Source organism: Pteropus vampyrus, unplaced genomic scaffold (assembly GCF_000151845.1).
Source record: "Pteropus vampyrus isolate Shadow unplaced genomic scaffold, Pvam_2.0 Scaffold133, whole genome shotgun sequence".
NCBI lineage: Eukaryota > Metazoa > Chordata > Mammalia > Chiroptera > Pteropodidae > Pteropus > Pteropus vampyrus.
The window spans coordinates 4405213-4430664 of NW_011888914.1; the positions used below are offsets into that span (position 1 = coordinate 4405213).

The 25452-nt window shown below is 35.4% G+C and overlaps 1 protein-coding gene across 2 annotated transcripts; it reads left to right on the top strand.

The window, feature by feature from the left end:
- The first annotated feature begins 2344 nt into the window (after window positions 1–2344).
- Window positions 2345–17794, top strand: CNR1 (cannabinoid receptor 1). 2 transcript variants are annotated; one of them, XM_011367372.1, is made up of 2 exons: window positions 2345–2409; window positions 16250–17758. In XM_011367372.1, exon 2 carries the CDS (start codon window positions 16313–16315, stop codon window positions 17729–17731), a length of 1419 nt encoding a protein of 472 aa, XP_011365674.1. In that variant the 5' UTR covers window positions 2345–2409; window positions 16250–16312; the 3' UTR covers window positions 17732–17758. The 2 variants fall into 2 exon arrangements, with proteins under 2 accessions (XP_011365674.1, XP_011365675.1); XM_011367373.1 differs by lacking the exon at window positions 2345–2409 and having other exon boundaries at window positions 16250–16374; window positions 16474–17794.
- Window positions 17795–25452: the final 7658 nt, after the last annotated feature.

Sequence of the window (25452 nt, forward strand, 5' to 3'; positions counted from 1 at the left end):
GGCGCTTGAGTTGGTGCTTAATAGCTATAAACCTTATCAGCAATTAAGTCTTCCCAGAGAAATACATGGATCTCTGCATCAGACCTTGAAACTGTCTAAAGTAAAATATTTAATGTCATGTAAAAAAATGTATATCAAGAAATAAACTTGATATAGAAAAATATAGCTACAGGAACCACTCTCGTTTGAGGAAAAATAAATGAGTGTATAACTAATATCTGCATTTGTATGTTGATAGAACCATTTAACTCAGGACTAGCCATTAGTTGAGAAAAATAAAGTCGATGTGTTTTTAAAAGACATTTATTGCTAAGGCTCACAGTCACAAATGGATCACTTCCTGAATGCAAATGTGTTTGCTGTGATAGACATAAGAAACTGTCATTTGGTCATTTGACAGTTTAAAAGGCACACGCATGTTTCCAATTTTAGTTTTAAATAGATGAGAAAAAAATGTAGTTAGCTATTAATCATTTTGTCTTTTTATTTTTTCCAAATAAGTGCTACTCTTGCCTTTGTTGTTGATTTCTTTATATATTAAACGTCCTTGGGCATTTAATCCAATAAGAGATTAGAACAGATTTACTGGTTTTAAAGGTGGTGAAAGATATCTCTATGGGTCCCATAACTTCTCATTTTTATTACCAAGTTAATATCTTTTGAACAATGGGGAAATGCAATTTCTTTGCGGAAACTGAGTGGACATTGAGTATCAGTGGGGTGACCACTGCCATCAATCCTTTTTGCAGAATATTGAGAAGCTCAGAGCAACCAACCTTTAAGGTTCCCCTAGGACTTTATCTGATTTAAAGTGTTGCTTTCCTAATCCCACTCTACTGACAGTTTGCAAGGGAAGATACACCGATTGATTTTTCTCAGTCCCTTTTTTCCCTGTTACTCCTCCCCTTCCCCCCTCTGTAACTCAGTTTAGAGAAATTTTATCAAAATAAAAGGCCAAGTATAGTTTCTCAAGTGAGACAAATTATTTTCTGATTATATCCATACATGAACAGTATCCACGCACCTCCAGAATTTTAAACGTTTTATACTGCAGGCAGTTATTTGTAGCCACAACAGCAGTTACCATAGTTGGGCAAGAAGCTTGAGGATGGACATGGTTTTTTAAAAACTAATCCATTTTAGGTTATCAAAAGAACTTACTATAAAAGGACTCTTTCTGTTCCAAAGATGTCTCCACTTCAGATGAGGAGAAGTCTTGGCTGAGGTATGTATCAACTGTCTGATGGGGAGAGGTCTCATTGTGTTCCTAAGTCTCCATAGGGGTAAAATGATGCCACAGCGGGGAAATGCTCAGTTCTGACCTTTCAAAAATAAAATGACTATGCTTGCATACTCGTTGTTAGGCAGGCAAATTAAATAATCATACACCTCCCTCTAGTTTTAACAGATAGCATCAGTATATGTACTCTCTCTATATAAAGACTGTTATGCTTAGTCCCTTCAATAAACCATAGGTGATAACATTTAATTTAGTGTGTGAAGTTTTCCATTCTGGTGAAAATTCAGTCTCATGTTGGAGTAGTGCTTGGCTTTGTTTGCTATCCACTGTTTTCTGTCTTTTTCTGTTACCCTTTTCCCAGTGGACTGTGTGCCTCCCTGTCTTGCCTGTGAGATTGTTCTTCTCTAATAAGCCTAGCTGCAGGATCAGTGTGTTCTTTTTGGCATTTCAAAATGTTAAAATAGTGAAATTGTTAAATGTTACCAAGATGAAACTGCTAGGAATGAAATTCTCCAGAAGAATCACTATATTTGTGGTATATTACAGTCTAATCCAAAAGAAAACTCCTTGAATCGGTTTACCTATTTTCTCAAGAAAGAAGCAGCTCCATTGATTAGCGTTGATAAGTATTTAGTATGCAGTGTCAGCTTATTAATTACTAAGGCAAAGCCTGAAAAACTCTTTCAAAACAATTGTGTGACATTCTTCTTTGCTTTGACTCAGGATTAACATTAACCACCAGGAAATTTAGAAAGGCTCCTTGGTTGTCTTGCATATTAGTGTTTGGAATTAGAATTGGAATACTTTGCTGTATAAGAATAAACCATTATGAAATGGAACTTATAATAATAGTTTATGGTTCACTATGCTTAACAAATGTTTCTTGCCCTCCAAAACAGTTGACCTAATAAAGAAGGGTATTATTTCCCATCATTAGCTCTCCAGGAATGCTGAAAAAAAAAAATCATAAATTTGAAAATCCTTAACAACACATGATGAGTAAAACAAGATTTGGTTATAGCATCTTGAATTTGGTCAGTAAGATGGAGCCTTTACTTTAGGTTGCTGCCTGCCTGTTGTTCTAGGGCGTAATTATGTTAGCTCAGTTGCATGAAGAACACAGATGAGAGCTTTCATTCTTGCAAAAAGGGATGCCGTGTCTCCACAGCGTAAGTCTGTCTCTTCTATTTTTGTACTCATCATTTTCTAATTGAACCGACAAATTAGTTAGAATGAATCCAGCATTTGGGTTTAAATTATTTATCATTCTGCTTTTGACTCTGAAACAACCTGGACCCAATATTGTTTGAAAAATTGTGCTGAGGCCAGGTTTATTGTTTGCATATCTATAATTTGAGGGACCACAAGCTCTGCTGATTTTTTTTTTCTTGACTGGTAGAGAAGTTAAAGAATAAGAGCTGATCAAAACCAATTGATGTACTTTAACTACATATTTTTCACCCCTGAATCTCCAACTCTTTCCTAATCCGGTTCTATAACAATGTTAACTTTATATTATAACTACAGGAATGTTGTTTCTGAGGGGTGGGAGGATTCAACACTTTGCCACTGAATTGCTATTAAATGTTTTGATAACCATTTAATTAGATCAGATTAACTTCATAACATATTATAGATCAACTCATATTTCTCTCAGATATTTTCTGGACTAAAATAAAAAATAGCTGTCATCCAGAATATATATATAATGTGTATATATAGTCAAATTATATACTACATAATTTTAGATGACTAGATGTATAAATACTTTTATACATAGGTATGAACAAAGTTTTTCATAGATGTATATCATGTTCAAACATATAGGGACGTTGCCTTTATATATTTGAATGCACAATTAAGGTTTTAAATAAATACTACAGATTTGGGGAAATGTCCAAATTTAGGGTGGTTGTGTAGATGGACACTGAAGACTCAAGGCAAAAGGAAGTACCTATATTGAATCAAAACAAGGCTGTTCTTATTTTCCACTATCCAGTGGAACTCTGTTCCAGTCCCATGTGTTCTAAGAATCTTGCAAAGATGCCAGAATGGGCATAACCACATTCGGTTATAGTTTTATCATAAACACTAATTAATGGGTTTAACACAATCTTGCTAATTGTTTGTTTTTTGGGGGAAGAAAATTGAAGGAAAGTTGGAAGAAAACATACAAAGTTATTACTATATCACAATGCATATTAACATGGTAATACTTGTTACATACATATAACACATTATAATACTATCACAAGTAAGTTACAGCTATAGGAAATTTTTGAGGGATGGAAAGGGAGTGTTATGTTTAGTGGCTTTCCAGTACCTCTCTTGGTACTATGCAAGTGGTTTGATGTTAGGTGAATTTTTATCTCAAACAGGCCTGCATGGATAATAGGTATGTTTTGGATTTATCAGTAATAATAGATCAAAATTATTACATAAAGTAATCAGTGATTACCTCCAGTTCATAATATAAAATATTTACCAAAAGTTTTCCTGGGTCATATTTCTGCACTGAACAAGGTACCTCATAGAAAATAAAGTACTATATTTTATTATAATAGCTTTCCTAGGATAGCTGCAATTAACAAACATATTCTTGATCTAGTTTTCTTTGATATTTTCCATTAGATTATTAATGTATAAACTCTAATTTAAGTTTCATTTGGACAGGTTAATTGCATAACCTAGTGACCATGGAATTCTTGAGGTTCACAGTTGTGTTTGTATAGATTTTTGAGGGAAGAATTGTTTACTTACCAAACCTGAGCAAGTGGGCCTGGCAGAGTCATAGTAGTTGTTTCAGAATACTACGAATTCTATTTTAGACTCAGCTGGCAAAATTTTTGCACCTGCACCTTAGGAAAGCTTTCAAAGTTTTGCTTTGTTTGTTTTGTTTTCTTTTGTTTTTTGAGTATGAGAATTGGGACTGATTATGTGGGAATTGATATTTTGTAGCTAACTCTTTTTTTAACCCATTGTGCTATTGCATTATAGTCTGTATTTTTGAATAAGATTCCTAAGTAGATTTTGCATTTTTTGAATGCAACAAGGGATATAATTTCCATTTTTCCCTAACACAGACAGCGAATCATTTTTCCCTGAGTCCAAAATTTTATTATCTAATGTCTTAAATTTCCACTCTAACTTAATTGTTTAGAGTTTAGATTCATTGAATAGAAATTTGATATCTTCGGTTTGATTTCTTACCACCATTATCAATGCTGAATAGCATTTTAAATTATATTTTAACACTTAGAGGTAAAGGGCAGTATAGTTTCCTAAATTTGACAGTGTAATATCTATTTTTTTAAATTCCTACTAGCGAATTCCATGCTATTGCTTTTTAAAGAAAAGCAGAGGCATTTTTCAAAGATGTGCCAGGCAATCTGTTATGGTAGTTGAGTATCCTGGCAAATGCTTTCACAGACTGTGTATGTCAGTAGTATATTTAAATATAATTAAAATAAAATACAATTAGGAAATAACGTTTGTCAAGTTTATGTTTAAATGGGAGAGTTCCCCTCTTTTCTTCATTTCTTCATTCATGTTTTTAGATTTTATATTTAGAGAGATAATTGGAATCAATATGAGTTCTATAAATTAAGTTATAAGGAGTTTCACATTTAAATTGGTGATAAATTCTATTATGCTCTTAAAAAACACAAGTTTCTGCTTTCACATATGGACATTTGTACTAGAATATTTTATAACATTGATTCTATTGGCCGAGAGGCTAAAAATGATGTCTTTTTTAATATAGCAAGTGAACCAAAATCGTAGGTAGTATGGCTTTATCACTCTTGCTTGCTTTTTAACTGAGCTATATTTAAAAATAAATCAACTTGATTTATTCTTTACAAGAAAGATTTAATTTAATGCCACCATGATCTGTGTATTTGGGATTATTCTGGTGTGGGTTGTTAATTGGACCAGATTTTTAACTCATTTTAATGCATTGATACCAGAATTTGTGTTTTCTACAGCTTTTCTGTAAGTTGGGGTGATCAAGTAATACGCATGGGGAGAAAAAGGAAAACTAAACAACTTAACACATAACCAAAGTAAGCAAAAGGTTGTCCAAAGAATTATTTGCATATGTGGGAATATGACTTTGAAAAATGTATAGCTACCTTTGGAAATTATATCTAAGTTCTTACAAATTTTTAAAAAAGATATCTTTCAATGGTTTTAGTCAGCTAGGAAACTAATTAAGAGTAATCTATGATCTATTTTTATTGATGAAATAATTAGAAAGGGAACAATCTGCTTAGAGTCACATAATTTAGTGCTTTGGCATAAATTTCCATATATTTATAACTTTTAGGTAGTTTTGAAAGATACTTGCCATCTATAAGCAGTGTAAATTGCGTAATTACCAGGGTAATTTGCAGTGGATCTGCATTACCTGGGCCTACTGCGAAATTTCCATTTTAGTTTCTTGTTTTCTTGGTTCATCTCCTATGATACATTATTTTATGATTTTGAAAAAGGAAGAACAGAAACAAAAACATTTCCATTTTAAAAAACTGGAATGTTAACTACTTTTACTTTTTTCCTGTTCTTTTATGCTCAGTAACTACGAGTTCCCTCAGAATGGTGTTGAAAGAAATGGCTAACAGTCAGTCCTATGAAACTTTATGTAGATTTTGTCAATAGGATTAGGAGAAAATGGTGTGGCGTTCTTAATTTATATCTGCACACTGGACACTTACGTATTATATTTTGAAGCCACTTTTCTTTGCTGGACAAAATATATAACAATAAGTTTTCTAAAAAAGTGCAGAGAAGCCCTGAATTGTAGGATGAAAAACCTTGAGAGGTTCTTCATTCCTTATGCTTATTTTCAGGCTAGACTACATTATTCTGTTCCAATCAAATAGAAATGGCTTAGTTTTAAAGCTCTTCTGTGAGAGACTAATTTATCATGAGCAGGCTCCCTTAGCAATCCATTTTAATGATCTAAAAACCTATACTCATAGAATAGTCTTTCTATCTAACTTCAATTCTTCTTAAAGGTTAATTCTATTCCCCACTCCCACACCCACCCAGTTAGTCTTTTTCATAGGTCTCCATAATCTTTAACAATGATTCTTAAACTACAGTGTATTAGAATCTCCTGAAGGCCTTGGTAAAACACAGATGGACCCTAGCCTTAGAGTTTCTGTTTCTGTAGGACTGAGGTGGAACCTGAGAATTTGCATTTCTCTTAAGTTTTCAGGTGATGCTGAAGCTGCTGGAGACCACCCTTTGAGAGCCACTGACTATAAAATAACTCTGCATGCACTTACAAACCACTGTGGGACCTCTCAAATTGTTCTTTAAGATGTACACTGGAATTTGTCAGTTCTTACCTATCTTATTTCCTAATTCTTTACCTTCACATCATTTTTTCTGCATATTTTCAGTTACTCAGCTCCATACAAAATTGCATAATTGCATCACACAAACCCTAGGAAGGATTTGACCTTGAATGAGTACAATAGAACTACCTCATGGTTTCAATGGCATAAAAATTCTGTACTTGCATCCAATTTGCATACTTTCTTCTTAATCATAACTACATTTCCAAAGCATATTTTTCATATTTACTGAAACCTAGTTCTTCAAGTTCTGTTTGTACATAATTACTTGCATCTTGAAAGCATATTTCTCTGTTTATATCTTGCATTGTTAGTACACACTGAAATTTTTTTAGTTAACGTTTCCACTAAAGTAGATGATACATAAGTACTTAGTTTTTAAAATCATGTCTGAACGGAACGCTGGATTTACACAATAATAAAAACTTTTAAAAATTATTTCAGGGAGAAAATGATAGGAAGAAAATTGAATTGTTTAGAAAGCTACTGTTATCCTCAGTTTGTATGAGTATTTGAACAAATATTCACTTCTCGTGAAATATTCCATTTTAGCCCCTGTAATAATAGAAAATAATTTTACATTCTTTTTCATCATAGAGTTATGACCTGTGTTGCTAATTTCATATTTGAAAATTGGAAAGCCAAATGTTTCATAAAATAGAAATCGGTTGCGTTTGTTACAGTTTGTTATTAGAATTGATTTTGGGCTCCTGAGACATTCCCTTCTTACTTTTAGCATCTCTTGGCGTAAACATATCATTCGTTTTCAGTAGGACTGCTTTCTTTTACTCATTCTTAATTACTTTCCTGAGGCAGAAGGCCAAATATTCACAATTAATTTTTATTAATGTATTAAATTTTCTCAACGTCCTTATGCTCCAGAAAAGCAATTTGAAATTTAGTTTTTGTAGGCAATAGTAATAACTCATTTTAACACTTCATAATATATTTTCTTATTTATGTTTTAATTAATTTAGTTGTAAAATACATAAAATGTTGTAGCAGGAGAAGTTGCTCAACCAAAGCAAGGACCATGTCCTGAATAGAAAAACAAGTCGCTTCCTAAGGGCTTATAAAAGCCACTCCATCTAGTGGTTGAATTTTCATATAACTTCTCTTGACAAGTTTTGAAAAGACACTTGCACATGGAGAAACTCATTTGGGAAAGATCAATGCATAATAGCATGTATTTGAGGGAAGGAAAAAGTCCATTATTATCGTAATTTCATACATCGTCTTTAAAGGTCTATCATCAGTGTATAACTAGGATTCGTTCAGGGTTGTGCATATCACAAAGATCTCTTTATATATCACTGTTATGTGGCTAAACATTGCAGTTCATAATATACACCTGGGCTAAACAAGGATGATAATAAAAAGTAAATATCAGATCTTTGCCCATAATCTTCATTTGCTGTCAGTATAACTACTATTTGATACTGAGCTAAAAGATCCTGGGATACATAATTGTTGATGCTGTTTATGTAACTTTTACATTTGTGTATTTTTCTAGATGAAATTTTGTATGAGACCAAGACTCAGGTTTAATTCTCTAATAATCAACTGACTTTATGCCAAGGAAAACTATCCACAGTTAAATGCCATTCTGCTAAGATAGATCTGCCATGTTGCCCAAGCACACCAACATTCATTTAGAAAACAGGTTTTGAATACCTACCCTGTGCCAGACAGAGGACATACAAGGCCATATAAGATAGGTCCCTACAGTAAAAGTGTTCATAATCTGAAGAGTTTAGAAACAAGAAATACTGCTACAGGATGACTCATCATTACTCCAGGAAGAAAACCTCACGGCATATATAGGAGGGGATTTATACAACCCAGTAGTCTCTGTTGATGAAATATCATGTGCCTATTTCATGTATTCATATCCAATTCTAATCTGTCATCTGTGGGAGGGGGAAGGGCAGATGGATGGGCTTTATTTGATGGGGTGAGGTAGAATGGAGAATCATTCTCCTTCTTCCTTGACCCATAGCCATTACACAGGTGCAGTACAGGGATATATAATGTCTACAGTGCTAGGCACAGGGTACACACACAATAAAAATGTGTTAAGTGAAACATCTGAGGGCCTATAACTTTATATCCACCAGCCACATTTCTGTAGTCACACAGCTCTGTGCCCTTTGGGCACCAAGAGTATTCAAGAGCACTCTCTCATTGGAGCCCACTTTGATTGACAGGATTTCTTCTGTCTTGATTCTAGCCAAGATCTTAGGAACTAGCCACCATCTTCTTCCCTCTGGGTCTAAGAAAATCACACTGCTCAAGGTGGGAAGTAGAGTAATTTCAAGTGAGTTTGAATTTCTTTATATAGAGAATGAATGTGTAAAGCTTTTATTTACTGACAACAGTCCTGTCTCATTCACGCCTAGAGAAGATACCCTCTTCATTCCTCACTGGTGTTGTGGAAACTGTCATTACCATCCATAGTCCTTACAACTGACTAATGAAAAACAAAAAACACTACCTGATTAAAAAAATAGTCTCAATTTTATTTATTATTTGCCAACAGTCACTACAAATAAGGTGCTAATCCAGGATTAGGATTTATAGTTTATAGTTAATTGTCATACTTTGTCCCTAAAGACATGAAGCAAGGATGATTTGCAAGTACCATGAGCATCCTTTTTGCTGTTAACAGATCATTCCTCCAGACTTTAGTTGTTCACTGTGTAAAATTATCATGCATTATTTGTTACCTCTTTTTCCCCAAATCAACTCTTCCCCCTTCCTTAGAAGTGGAAGGACAAGTATCTTATTAAATGGCTCCTGGACCTTAAAGTTAAGAGCATGGACTTTGAGTCATGCAGACCTGGTTGAGGTTTCAGCCCTCCCCCATCTCGTTGGAGACCTTGGACAAAGCATTTTACCTCTTGATTTTCTCATATGTAGAATGGAGATTGTTATAGCATCTATTTCATGTAAATATTTAACAAAAATAATATATATGCCTAGCACAATGCCTGGTATGTAAAAATTCAAATGTTTCCTATTGAAATACTTGGGAATTAGAATTTTCTCTGTTGCACATTTAAAACACCCAAATTCTTTGAGATTTGAACTGGAGAATCAAGACTTTGTTTTTAGTTGGATTCAAAGAGAAAATACTCTTTATTGAAGAATGAACAAGGAAATTGAAAAGTATGCTTAACCATTGGACACCATGTGGCACACTGAAACTATTGCTGTCCTTTGTAATGAACGTAAAAATAACCTATTTAATGAGTTCTGCATATATTATGGATCAGAATAATATATTCCTTTTGACTTTTAAGGACCAAACCTCATATGCAAGATAAAGACAATCTTATGGAGTAGTTTATATATGACCAGGCTTCTACTGAGTTGAAAACTTGGCATGTTCTGTTTCAAGGGAAGGCTGCTTCAATTATGCTTGATTACTTTCTTTACAGATTATGCAGAAAAGGTATTGCTCTATCTGAAAAAACATCAGAACAACAGAACAAAACTAAATGATAAATGGATTTACTTGTAAAGATCAGCGACTCATTTCATTTGTATCTCTAATTTGCCTTTGTGATAGGCTCTTTGCGATAGGCATCATCACTAACTAGTGAGTGTTAATTGTAGTTTAAAGGCATCATTTCTTGAACCCTGATATTCTTTAAGTTTTAGCAAGCTTTTAAATTTTAAATAAGTAAGCATACTTCAAGTTTAATTTGAAAAGAAATACAACCTCATACGTATCTTAATGTCTGTTTAGTTCATATTAATTGATGTATTTTTATGAAAAACTAATATTCATTTTGTTAGTAAGAATAGACCAGAGAAAATAGTGCATTTAATAACTTCTATTTTACAAAATAAATGAAAAGCTAAAGCTTTGAGAACCAATCAAGCATTACCAGCATAATGGAATTTTCTTTTAAATGTGAGAAAAGGAGCTGACATTAATACAAAGAAGAAGGATTATGTATTTTTGCCTGAATTATCAGGATAATAAAGTCAATCCCTTATTTCTTTTTGCTATAGAAGATAATGCAAAAAGTTACCAAACTACTTTAATAATTCCAAAACTCTAATGACTAGGTAAGAGTTAGAAAAGACTCAATTGTCCACTCAACTGTAGCCGAAATATTATTGATCGAGTTATGTTGTTAGCTTATGAGATCTGCCATGTGTATGAGGACATGACTTAGACATAATACAATTATAAGAGTCAACTAATAAATTCCCTACTAACTTTAGAGAAATACATTAGCAAGTTATTTTTCTTGATCAAATTAGTAGAAACCAGACATGTTCCCAGAAATGAAAGGAAAATAACAAACAAATACAGACACTGGCACCGTCATTCTTTTGGACCATCCACAAAGTGCTTCTATGAGGTGAGCCAAGCAGAACAACATAGAACTGACAAAGAAAGTAGGGAAAAAACAGGGTTAAGGCAGGGCCTGGGACTCTGGCATTTGCTACTCTGAACTCCTATCAATTTGGAAACTATGAGTTCGACATTTCTCTTTAAAGCATTTATAAACTTAGGATATTAGAGAAGGAGCCTGCCTTGTCGGCTGATACAGTCTGTGACTGACGCTTCCAGGGGGTTTTCTGCCTTCTTGGACAGGGCAACCTGCAGGAATCAAATACTGCCTACTGTCTGTTCCCCCAGAGATACTGTACAGGCCAGAAATGCAAGAAGTTTTATTCCAGATAGAACAGTGATTAATATCTAAATTATTGAAATGTCTCTCTAAAACAAAGGTCTCCAGCTGGGCAATGAAGACTAAAATAACCTGCTATTAAATTATACCGATATAGAAAAGCTGCTATTTGAAGTCTTGTTTTGAAGATTTTCTCAATGCTCACCGTAATCAGAACACAGATGTTTTATACCCTTAATGGTTATAGAAACAAATATATAGACGCTGGGTAGACTTTAAAAAAACTCCATGTTGGTTCCATATCCATTAAATTTCTTTGATGATACCATAGCTTGCTAGCTGATGTATAAGTTTGGGGGTGGTAGACAGAGAGGCAGGGATGCATATAGAGAAACAAAAAGAACAGGTACGCAACACATTAAAATATTTTTATTTTTATTAAGAAGGCATGATTTATAGCTTAAATTATTAGAATGTTTGTTATATGAAAGCAGAATTCTAAGAAAATCCCCTTAAATGTCAGTCATTCAATCATTCTTTTACTATAACTGTAATAAAAACCAACTGCTTCTTTAATAGGTATATCTACGCATCTTGCTAGAAATTTCCAATTATGATTTTCCCAGTAGCAAACAAAAACAAAATTAATGGTAGCTGTATCCCCCAAAGCTTAAACTATATTACTAATGAACTCTCAGAGAAAACTCTCGATAAAAAAAAATAAGCAGGTGGAAATTACCGTAATAATCCAAATGTAGAAATAAAGGCAAGAATTACTGAAATGCAGAGAACGGTTTCCCTGCCATGATCCCATTAACTTAAAATAGCCTGTGCACTGTGGTACTTGGACATTACTGAGATCCTTGAACTGCACAAAATCCATGTATATTTTTTAACTGTATTCTTTAATTAAAGTTGGCTTATACTAGACAGAAATTACTTTATATCTCATAACCACATCATGCTCTGGCTCAGATTTTAACAAGCTAGTTTATTTTAATGAAAATTCTTGATTGCATTAAGATGGGAAATTATGATCATGTATGTGGTGATCGTAATGTAGAGTAAATCATAGGCACATGAGTTTTGCATTATGGAAATAGTCTGTGGTCCTTTTCATTTTTTCCACTTCATAGCTCTTCCAAATACTAAAATTTAAGTCCTTGAGGGCATGCCAGTAGGCAGATCCACCTTGAGGGGCTGGGATAGGAAATAGTGATTTAGTAGGAGGTAGTCTTAATTACTATGTATTGACAAAATGCTTCAATTTGTGTTTGTAAGAAGCTAGAAGACTTGAATATACAATACAAAATGGCTCTATCCTTGTTACTGTTAATACTTAAAACAGTACATAAAGTCCAAAGGCAGAAACTCCGAAGTCTGAGAGACATCAGTTCAGCTACAAACTTTTCATATTCTAGACAATTTATATCTAATGGCCTCTATTTCCTTGTCTGTGAAATGGGAATTATAAATAAGCACCTGATAGAGTTGTCATGACGATTTAATGATAGAATATATGTAGTCTCTCAAATGCCTGCAATATAACAAATGACATTCCTCCTCCCTCAACCATGTGTATATCTTCTATTTGCATCATGCTTTAAGTGCTGAGACAGAAATAAAAATCAAATAATGTAATGTAATGCCTATAATGTAATTAAGGCAATGAATTATCTTGATACATAATTGATAATATATGGCAAAGAGCCATAGTACTAAGAAATGATAATAATTAATATTTATTAAGAGGTCAATTTTGTGCCAGGCACTATGTTAAGCGCTTTTTTAAATATTTAATTTTCAGAATAATTCTATGATTTAGAGATCTTCTTCCTCTTCCTCTGCCTTCCCATTTTACAGATGAAATACTGAGATTTTGAAAGACTAACATGGGTCTGACGCTAATCTTGGTCTGCTAATTTCTAATTCAGTGTTCCCTCCGTTGCTAGTGCCTTGACTGGTTGGAATCAGTGGGGAAAAGAAGGAGATAGGAACATCCCTGTCTTAGGTTAGAGAGATGGTGTCTCATAAAGGATAAAAGCAGCTCCAGACCCGTAGTGTCCAATATGGCAGCTACTTGCCACATGTGCCTGTTAAGCACTTGAAATGTGGCTAGTTCCACATGTTGAAATGATGATATTTTGGAAACAGTGAGTTAAATCAAATATGCTATTAAAATTAATTTCTCCTTTTACATTTTCCTTTTTACCTAGAGACTGAGAACTAAAATTGCACATGTGGCTCGCATTACATTTTCATTGGCCAACACTGCTCTAGAACTAGAACATCTGCGTTTATTCTGGCTCTGCTACCTACTAGCTGCGTGAATGGCAAATCACTTACCCTCTTTGTGACTTTTGTCTATAAAATGGAGCTAATAGCAGCACTCACCTCACACGACCAATGTGAAAATAAACAATTTGATACATATAAGAATGCCACATGCACATCATAAGCTCTCCATAAGTGCTTAAAAAGGGAAAATCAGCAAGACTTAGTTGTCTATCTGATTATAGAGGCCAAGAAGGAGGAGGCGTTCTGGGGTAAGTCCAAAGTATGAGCTTGGACGAATAGAAAGATTATTCACAATAACATGAGAAATGTGAAAACTGTAATGACTGAAGGTAATTCATTGCAGCATTATTGGTAACAGCAGGAGATGATAAACAACCTAAACCTCCATCAGTAGGAGGCTGGTCACATTCATCTGAAGGCTACTTAAGGCAGCTGCCAAATGGAGGGAGGCTTTGTGGACTAATGTGGAATTGTCTTTTAAGTGGAAAAGCAAGGTGCAGAACACTGTGTTTAAAAAGAAAGTAAAGGGGGAATGAATATACGTATTTACTTGAATATGCATGGAACACTTCTGGAAGGCACAATAAGAAACTTTTTGCTTCTGAGCAGGAAAGCTAGTTGGCTGGGACATCAGAATGAGAGAGATTGACTCTCCTGTACCTTTTTTATCTTTTGAATTTTTAATAGTTTGAATAATAATATAAATAAAATAAATTTCAAATAAATTAGTTTTCAATTGGGAAGTGTGAAGGAAGAGTTAGTTAATGAGAGAAGATGGGTTGGACTGGCTCTAGGTAGCAGCTTGTAAATGTTGGCCTCGAGCTTTGGTTTTCTAGTAAAATATCCATTGAATTAATTACCTTTCTCTCCTCGAATTTTAAGAAAAGGCCAGTAAATACTATTAAATTACTGCTTTTATATACCAGTTAATAAAATTCAACTGTCACCTATTAGGTTTATGTGACTATTTCTAAGAGTTCAGCTCTCTTCCTCATCTGCTATCATGTTGTCAGGTGGTGAATCATATAAGAAAAATAGACAATATAGAAATCATAAAAAAAATCATAAAAAAATAGACAAAATAGAAATCCCATTCTAGTTATGGTAATAAATATATTAACTCAGGATTAAATGATAAGATGCCCTGCCTCCATCCACACTAATTCTACATACTCTTGGCATAAACATCATGGGGAAGCCACCTTTAACCCCATAGATTGGCTGCTGTCACAGTATCCCATATGTCCCCAATTGTAGCTGTCACCACACTTTCTCATAATTATGGGGTCAGCTGCCTGTCTCTGCCACACCGTACTTCATGTGGTCAAGAACTCTTTCTTGATGCAGTTGTGCCCCTGGTGCCTAGTACAGTGCCTGGAACATAGTGGGTGCTCCATAATTTGTTGAATGGACAAATAAATGAATTATTAATTCAGATAGGTAGGATCTCTATATTTAGCATGTTTAAATTTGTTCCAAGATAATGACTATCTTTTTTTTCCTTCTAGTACAGTATAATATTTTTAGAAACAACAAAAAGACCATAAATAAAATATTGGTTTTATTATTTAGTTATTATATTAAATAATTATATAATTACTTTAATTATTATAGATATCACTCAGCACTTTTTTTATGAGCTAAAGACCCCAATAGCCACATTATAAACAAACATTTACAAACAGTAAAATTTTCTGGCTGTTGATTTTGAAACAAAACAAAATTGCTTAGCTTATAATTGAAGAGCCCTTACAATTCGGCCTCTCCTCTCAGTCGTCCTTATTTCCAGTGCCATCCACATAGATGATGAGGTCTGTCTCCTGTCTTCTAGCATGCTTGTGTCACCACACCACTGATGGGGACGCTGCCAAGAAGTACTGTCTGTCATCACTCCTTTCCAGTGATAAAGATCTTGGTCTTCCCATGAGCCTCAGTGCAAGTTTGTCCTTCATGACATGACATTTTTCTTGGTTGGTGTAGACATTTTAGAAGTTCATCTCAGCCATGGCTCAGATGCAGTCAACAAAATGAGTTAGTTGCTTAGTTAAAGAAAAGGCACCCGATGCCTTTTTGTTTCCTCTTGGTGAGGAAATTTGCCTGATGGAGCCAGGACTGGAAGCTGGATTTTCCCACCATGGCCACATGCTTCTTCTGGTTCTCTGCAGTCTCTTCCAACCCCCTATACAGTCAATACAGAGGCTGCACGACTCAATCCCTGACTCCACACTTTCTTGTTCTTTAGCTGTCTTGCAAGTTCAGTCTTACCTGTGTGACAAGGTGATAATGTCTTCAAGAGCAGAGATTGTGTGACATGTTGCTTCCCCTGTCCCCCACCAGTATGTGTGTGACAGTAGAAGCCAGGTGGTAAACACTTCCTGACATGACTGTAAAATGCACACTATACCCAAGACACACATTCTTCACTTGACTAATGGACCCTAGAGGTCCATACAGGATTCATACAGCGACATATCTGAAGAGCTTAAATAAGGAAAGAAATGTGTTTCTGGTACGTGCCACATCACAAACTTTCGGGTGCCTTTTCTTTAACTAAGCAACTAACTCATTTTGTTGACTGCATATGACAAAGATTTTACCTGTGTTCAGAGACAGGAATGAAATAACATTACATTGTATCGTTATTTTTTAAATTCTCCTGGTTTTCTCACCATTCAGCTTATTTGTTTTCCCTCTGTTAGGATTCCCTGCTGCGGGTCTCTTTCTCAGTCATTTTGAGTTTGGCCTAATCGAAGACGGAGGTTATGAAGTCGATCCTAGATGGCCTTGCAGATACTACCTTCCGCACCATCACCACAGACCTCCTGTATGTGGGCTCAAATGACATTCAGTACGAAGATATCAAAGGCGACATGGCATCCAAATTAGGGTACTTCCCACAGAAATTTCCTCTGACTTCCTTTAGGGGAAGTCCTTTCCAAGAAAAGATGACTGCAGGAGACAACCCCCAGCTGGTCCCAGCAGACCAAGTGAACATGACTGAATTTTATAATAAGTCTCTTTCATCCTACAAAGAAAATGGAGAGAACATTCAGTGTGGGGAGAACTTCATGGACATGGAGTGCTTCATGATTCTGAACCCCAGCCAGCAACTGGCCATCGCCGTGCTGTCCCTCACACTGGGCACCTTCACGGTCCTGGAAAACCTGCTGGTGCTGTGTGTCATCCTCCACTCCCGCAGTCTCCGCTGCAGGCCTTCTTACCACTTCATCGGCAGCCTGGCAGTGGCAGACCTCCTGGGGAGTGTCATTTTTGTCTACAGCTTCGTTGACTTCCACGTGTTCCACCGCAAGGATAGCCCCAATGTGTTTCTGTTCAAATTGGGCGGTGTCACGGCCTCCTTCACGGCCTCGGTGGGCAGCCTGTTCCTCACAGCCATCGACAGATACATATCTATTCACAGGCCCCTGGCCTATAAGAGAATCGTCACTAGGCCCAAGGCCGTGGTAGCATTTTGCCTGATGTGGACCATAGCGATCGTGATTGCTGTGCTGCCTCTCCTGGGCTGGAACTGCAAGAAGCTGCAATCCGTTTGCTCAGATATTTTCCCACTCATTGACGAAACCTACCTGATGTTCTGGATCGGGGTCACCAGTGTGCTGCTGCTGTTTATCGTGTACGCCTACATGTACATTCTCTGGAAGGCTCACAGCCACGCGGTCCGCATGATTCAGCGCGGCACCCAGAAGAGCATCATCATCCACACATCAGAGGACGGCAAGGTACAGGTGACTCGGCCAGATCAAGCCCGCATGGACATTAGGCTGGCCAAGACCCTGGTCCTGATCCTTGTGGTTTTAATTATCTGCTGGGGCCCTCTGCTTGCGATCATGGTGTATGACGTCTTTGGGAAGATGAACAAGCTCATTAAGACAGTGTTTGCATTCTGCAGTATGCTCTGCCTCCTAAATTCCACCGTGAACCCCATCATCTATGCTTTGAGGAGCAAGGACCTGAGACATGCTTTCCGGAGTATGTTCCCCTCATGTGAAGGCACCGCGCAGCCTCTTGATAACAGCATGGGGGATTCGGACTGCCTGCACAAACATGCAAACAATGCAGCCAGTGTTCACAGGGCTGCAGAGAGCTGCATCAAGAGCACGGTCAAGATCGCCAAGGTGACCATGTCTGTGTCCACAGACACGTCTGCCGAGGCTGTGTGAGCCTGACGCCTCCCTAGCAGCACAGGAAAAGAAGTTCATTTTTTTTTTTTTTTTTAAAGCTCAAAATCTAGAAGAGTCTTTCATATCATCGGTTATATTTTTTAAGTTTACTATGCGCACTGAAAAAGCGATTGTCACCATGATCAGTTATCTGTTCTCTAACACTTCAATAGTGTAGGTTCTCAAACTCAGTTCTCCAGGGGTTTACAGTGAAGAAAGCTTTTTGCTTAAGTGACTGGAAGGTCCTTCAAAGTCTCAACGAAACAGGAGGGAAACCTTTGGCTACATAATTTTAAGTCTAAGTACCAATAGAAAAATGCCATCAAGTGAGTAATGCCTTTGTAACCACAACTTTCATTATAATGTGAAATGTGTTTATCCATCAGTATCAGAGATGTCCATTTTCACATCAGTTATAGTACTGAAGTAGAGCTGTTTTATAGAATGTATTGTGTCCCGTAAAATGTGTATCAGTGTTTACTATGTGTTGTTTATATTTGTCTAGTTCAGTAAAACTGAAAAGTAGAATTTTATGGAAACAATGAATATAAGCAGTGGACATATGCCAATGAGACCACTTTTTTAAAAAGTATTGCCCATGATATAACTTTAGAAACCTTAATATTTTTTCAAACATCTCTATTTAAATTTGACATTGGAAATAACCGTAAAGGTTTATTTTTCTGTTAATACAACAAGAAGAATTTGAAGACTATTCAAAGTATTGAGCAGAATTCATTGACACTTAAAAATTTATTAGCTCTGCATTTTCATATGAGGACATTTATTATCTTCTGGACTATAGCTGTTCTCTTGGGTGATGGATTGCAATTAGAATAAAAGAGAGAAGGCATATTGACTTTTTTGACTGACATCTCTGACTTTCTTTAGTCTTTAGCTATTACTGGACCTCTTAAGACAGCATGTGTCAATCTTAATGTATATTGTTATCACTGTGCAATTGCTGTTTACTTGAAGAGTATTGTATTTCTATATTCCAGGTTTAAGTAGATTTCATGCCTGGGTGGCCAAACAACAGTCTTCATTTTTTTCTTAATTGAAAAGAAATATTGTCTGGATCAGTAAAATTATACTGTGAGTGTGAATATAAATGTGTGTATGTGCGTATTTCTATTCTGTAACTGTTACAGTAATGTCATAAAGTGAGAAAACTGTGACCAAGTGTAAACTGTACCACTTGCTGCACTCTTGTACATGAATTCAGTTTCTAAAATTGAGTTCATCCAAAATCTTGTTGATAAAAATACTGACCATAAACATTCAGAACCCCCCCACCCCACCCACCTTTAAGAGATTGGGACAAGTGTTACGAAATCGACCTTTAGGTATTCCACAAGACCAATGTTTAGCAAGGAAAAATCAGTAATGAACATTTAAGTGAAGGTCTGTATTTACAGTGTAAATGTCAGGAAATGAGAGTGTTTTGGCTTCTGAGCACCTAATATCAATCAAGCCCATGGAACTATAAGTCCTTATAGGAAAGTGATTCTAAAAAACCTTCAGTGGTAACATTTTTCAGTTATATTTGTAGGCAGTGTGATCCTAGTTTAAGGAGCAGTATACACCGCCTGCAGAAATAGGATGACCAGGTCTGGCCCATGTGGCTAAGGAGGCCTATCAGACAGAAAAGGGCAGTGAGGAGCTGACACACTCGTGATTGAAGCCTGGATGACATATGGCTGCCTCTGTGCTTCACTCAGATGCCCCTGGGGACAACCCATCACCAGCTTTGTCTGGATAGGTTTGAGCTAAGGAATAGACCTCACCTCCGCTCCTGGTTATTAAGATCTGCTAAAGCATGACAATGAGCATGGCTTTCTTTCCTCTTACACCCTAGTCTCTTACTCCTTAATGGTGCCATGGGTGCTCTGAATTAGGCCCTTTCCTAGTAAGCATTGATGTTGCTTAAGAAACTATTTGGCTCTAACAAACTTTACTTAAAATCTTCTCCTTATGCAGATAGAACATGGCTCCTGCAGGATCCAGAGGCCTGCATTACATGAAATGAAGTGGAGAGCTATTGTTTTTCTGGTGATTTTTAGGTGTTAAATACTTACACAGCCTGTTGGGGTCTTCTTGCAGCATATGTTCTAAGGCTGAATGTAGCCTGTGGACCAAGCTGGGATACTTTTAATCATTTGTCTATACAGCTGGAATCCACCTGCTGGATCTCTTACTTTACCTCTCTGTGGTATGCAGATGAGGGCTCAGGGTGCTAGAGGATTAATAAGATCTCTTCAGAAAAAGGAGAAGAGATTATTTATTTAAAACAACAACAACAACAACAACTCACTACAACCTAGTTTCCATTTAAGAAAGGCCACTCTTGTCCCGCATTATTTTGACTATTAATCCACATGTCCCAGAGCTCTCCAGGCAGTACCAACTTTCTTCTTATAGCTATGAAGACCTGGTGAAGATGAAGTTCTAGTTATTGGTAGAAAAACTCCAGGATTCATATTTGAAACTGTATTTGTGTGTATGCAATGTAGATTTTATAGTGTATTGTGCTTTCAGGATCTAAATCATATATAATAAATTAAGGGACCATGGGGCTGATAGCACTAGACTTGGTGCTTATTGATATTCTAAGAAATATCTGTGAAATATTATGTATATGTTACACTACATTTTACAACATTTAAATTAGTTTGATTCACTTTGACACTTTTAACATTTCTTAACCCATTACTCAAATGTTCTCCCCGTGAATATACTCATTAGTTACCACTTATTAGTATGATTCCTTAATTAGACCATTAATTTAAATATAACTTAGATTTCAGTAAGTTTTATGAAGTTTCACTCCAAAATTATCTACTTTCCTCTGAGGGTAATATATTTGTCCTGACATTCATTTCACCATCACATATGTCTTCAGAAAGGGCCAAATTTCCAACCTGCTCAATTTCTTCAGAGTAATGATAAACATGTCAGTCCTAGACCCACAGTTTTATTTTGACAAAGAGGGAAGTTTCCAAGAACCTCTAATCTTCCATTACATATGAAATATATGTAAAAGACACATGGATCTGGGAGAAGCTGCAGACATATGTCTACATTTGAGATGATTCCCAAGTCTCCCCATCACTTTGAGTCAAGTCTATCTGGCATTTAAGTGTCGAGGAATTTTGGCCTCCTAAACTCACACTGCAGGAAATAGGGCCAACTGCCAGATGAGAGTCAGGCCCTGGATGAGTATTATCCTAGTTATTGGCCTGTCGATTAACTTCTGCCATTCCACATCTGTAAAAGAGACCACCAATATCATGCACAAAATTAGATTTCTCACAATCTAACTGTATATTTGTATGATATGTTAAAATCTCCTAAATGCTGGGCAATGGCTATTAACAATTGTCTTGCACTGGCCTTCTGATGAAATGTTAACAATGTCTGTTGTAATATATACAAAACATTTTACCTACTGATTTGGGCTGAATGTATGTAAATAGGTTTTAAAAAAAGTCAGATGTTTAAGCAGTGGCCTATAAATCAGTAATTTTCAGCTAGAAGAGTTTCTTTACATGGCTGTGGCATTCTAAAAGCTATCTTCACATAAACTTAGTGTGCTAGGCCTGCTGGGGTTTGAAGTCCCCAAGAAAGGAAGCCTTTTCTTGTAATAATATAAATCAAGATACTGGACTATCTGGATTCTTACTTCCAATGTTTCAAGTGGAAAACATAACTCTTCATTGTCTGTAAATCTAACATTATTACTTTTCCTCTTAGAAGATTATTGTATTGTTAGATGTTCGTTGAGCTGGTAACATCCTTGCAACCGCTGCAATATCTTCATTAGTAATCTGTATAATACTTTGTACACAAGTACTAGTAAGATTGTTATTCAATGTAGCTTCAGTCATTAAATTACTATAGCAAAGTAGTACTTCCGTAATATTTACAATGTATTAAGCCCTCACTATATTTTATTTATTTCAATGATGTAATTAAATTGTTATTTACAAAATCATTTGTTATAAGTTGTTGATTACAAAAAAAAAAAGAATCCCATCATGTCTATTGTCCAAAGTTACCTGGAATCAAATAAAAATTCTAGATTATCATGAAGAACATAAAATACCTTTGAATTCTGCCTTATTTCACAGTCTGATGTTAAAAAATTCAGGACTTAAGTTCTAAAAGATTGTTAAACAACTGATTATCAGCTCCTAAAAAAGAATGACAACTTTATTTGATTGGATTAATATATTCTTTTTTAACATAGGAAAAATATGTAAAAAGATATCATTTACATAATAAACGGAAAACCTGCTATGCCTTTTTAAAGCATTATTTCATTAAAGAGTTTAGTGATTTTACAGTAAATTAAACATAGCTTCTAAAAACACAATTTTTATTTGAACAATAAGAGAAAAATGTTTTAAAATTGTATAATGAAGTAAAAAAATTACAATTATAAAATGTTTGCAATCAATTTTGAAAGAAAGTCTTAAATTTTAAAATAATGAATTAACAAATATTTTAAAATAGATTTTTTAATAACTAATTAAAATTCATCATTCTGCCTCTTTTAGTAAACACTGTGGTTAACCGCATAAGCTGAATGTCTCTAACAAAAAGCAAATAATGTGTTCTTAGTTCTTAAATTTTATACTGGGGCTAGATGGGAATAAGATATTCATTTCAGTATCTTCAAATAGCATCTTGAAACTCAAAAACTGATCCCCAATCAATAATACGTGTTGCCATCTATAATGAAATATACATTTAGAGTGATGTGGAAACAAAAAACCAATTAAGGAATACAAGAAGCTCCACAGTCTCCATAGATGGTTCAAACTGGAAAAACTATACTTTCACTTCTAGACTAACCTGTGGTCAGAATTTCACCTGGATTAGAGGTGATAACGTGGAGTTCTTGGCTCCACTGGAATATAGGAAGTAAACAATACATATCATCATTGTTTCTAAACTCTCTATTCCTGGAATGCTGGTAAGGAAAATTTGGAGTGTACATATTTGATTAGCTTAGGGGGTAATGAAACGTGGAATGTGCATGTCTCTGAACATCTCGGAAGTACAGGTCATTGGACTGCTACTTACTGTCTTAACCACTTCAGAAGTTTCTGGGTAAGGTTAAATAATGAATATATAGGATTACAGGATACATAGTTCCCTATGACATACCCAAAGGAAAATGGTAGGAAGGAATGACAAATGGGGTAATTTAAAATGAGATTCTGGGCTTCCCAGTATTAATTACGGTACATTGTTTATTGCTTTCAGCATGGGTGCTCAAATATTTGTAGAGTAAATTAAAAAATTTTCTCTTAACACTGGAAAATAGATGACTAATGCAGCACTTAAGTTAATAATGATAATAATAATAGAATTCCTAATATCTTTGGGTAAGTATGATCCACTTAAAAATGTTCTAATGTTCCTTATCTAATATACAATCTTTTTGGCTAACATCAGAATCATTACAAATGTTAATGATACCCAGCTTTGACTTACAGAGGCTGCTATTGTGCTGGAAAGAATGCTGGAGAAGAAATGATTAGGCCCAGCATATAGTTCTGGATCAGTCACTTTCTAGATGTTTGGCCTTGGACAAGCTATAACCTCTGATTTGGTTTTCTCATCAGCAAAAATGTCAGCTCTGAAAGTATCAGTAGCATTAGATGATATAAAATGTTTTGAAGAGCTTTGAAAACTGTGGAGGACTATACCAATGTAAAATATTAGAATTAATTCATGTTCAGATGATTCATTTTTTCTTAATTATTTAGTTAATGTCTATACCAACCCTCTAGCTAATAATTAGGAACAAAAAAGATACAGTTTGTTGTGCCTATTGAGTGGCAGGCATTATATCGGCACTTTATATTGGCAATGTACATATATGTATATTATTTAATCCTCAAGTAACCCTATGATGTATGTATTTATTAACTTCATATTATAGGTGAGACAAAAGTTCAGTGAGCCACATAGTTATGGTTAGAATTCAGGCCTTCTTGATTCCGAAGCCCATATTATTCTTATTAAACCCCAATGACTCCGGTCATTCATTCTTTATTCATTTAATGCCATATATCCCACAAGTATTTGTTGGAAACTTCCCATGTGCTAGGAAATGCAAAGATGAAGAACTTACCAGAATGCCTAGTAAAAATAATGCCCAGAGTTCTAGTGTTTTGTAGTATATGTCCACATATGTAGGTCCAAGAGGTCAAATATCTTTCCCAAGTTTACACAGACTGTTAGCAGAAGGTTGAATCTCTGGAGTTCAAATGCAGGTCCTTTGGCTCTAAATGTTGGATGTTTCCAACACACCACATTGCAAGGGAGCATGGGGTGTGATGAGATGCATGGCTTCAACCAGGTACTTGCATTTTCCTTTCTTCATTCTCCAGAGGACAGCAATTTGAAAACTTTATCAAATGTATTCTGGATGTCAGAATAAATTAAATTCGTGTTCTTTATTACTTACCTAGTATGAATCATCACTTACCATGGGCTAAAAGAGTGGCTGAGGAGAACTTTGATTTATTTTATCCTCAGAGCTAGGTTCTACAAATATATTCCTGAATCTACCTATAGTAGTTTCTCCAGCTCTTTGGCCACTTCCTACAACAAAGTTTTAATTTAATTTTTTTTTAATTTAAAAATGTTGCTTTTTATTTTTAAGTTGTATGTAGAACAAGACACGTAGGAAACAATACTAGTCAATGAGATGTAACTTGTTAAAATTGTAAAATACAATTTAGCAAGTATTTACTGAGAACCTACCTTGTTTTTGGCACTGATAATGATGATTAACATTTATTTCATTTATTCTGAGATGTGTTATCTCATTTAAGCCTCTCAACCAGACTGTGAAGTATTATTATTGCCTTTTGATGGACAGTAAGCTGCCCAAAGTCACATGACTAGTAAGTGGCAGAGTTCAGATTTGCTCTTAGCCACTACATTGCTGAGTTGATAGCCACAACCAATTTCTATTTAGCAAACTGTACTGTGCATTTATTCTATTCAATTCAAGCAACATTTATTGAGTATACACCGTAAGTCATCAAATTACTTAAGATCTAATGAAAGAAGGTGATACTTAAATAGATCATCTCAGTGCAATGTATTTATGCTAAAATAGAGAAGGCCATAGGAAACCAGGAGGGGCACAAGTAACTGACTTAGGAAGAAGAAGGGATACCTGAACTGAGTATTGAAGACCAAGTAGGAGCCAGCCAGAAAAAGAAGAAAGGGGAAAATTAGATGTTATAGAAAGGAAAATAATAGTGGAGAGTGGGAGACAGGTGAGAGATTGAAGAGAGTGTGATGTGTACAGAGAATGACACAAAGCCTCATGTGGCTGGGACATGGTACCTATGAGAAAATGATGAGAATGAGGGCCAGGACTCAGATCCCCGAGGGCCATAGATACCAAGGAGATTCATTGTTCTTGGTGCACCTCATTTATGATTTGCAGAAGCCTGAACAGATTTATATTAATCAAAAAGATCAAAGTTCATGGGTAGGGGGAGAGAGTTGAGGTCTAAAGTCCTATCAGATGCCAAAGAGGTTTCTGCCAGAAATGCAAAAATTATTAATCAACAACCAAGTTTGAATTACCAATAAAGCTCATTCATAGCTGTACCAGTACTTAATCTGTTCCAATCTCATTAAAACGATTCTTTGATGTTGATTTGCACAAGATCCTTTTGAAAAAAATA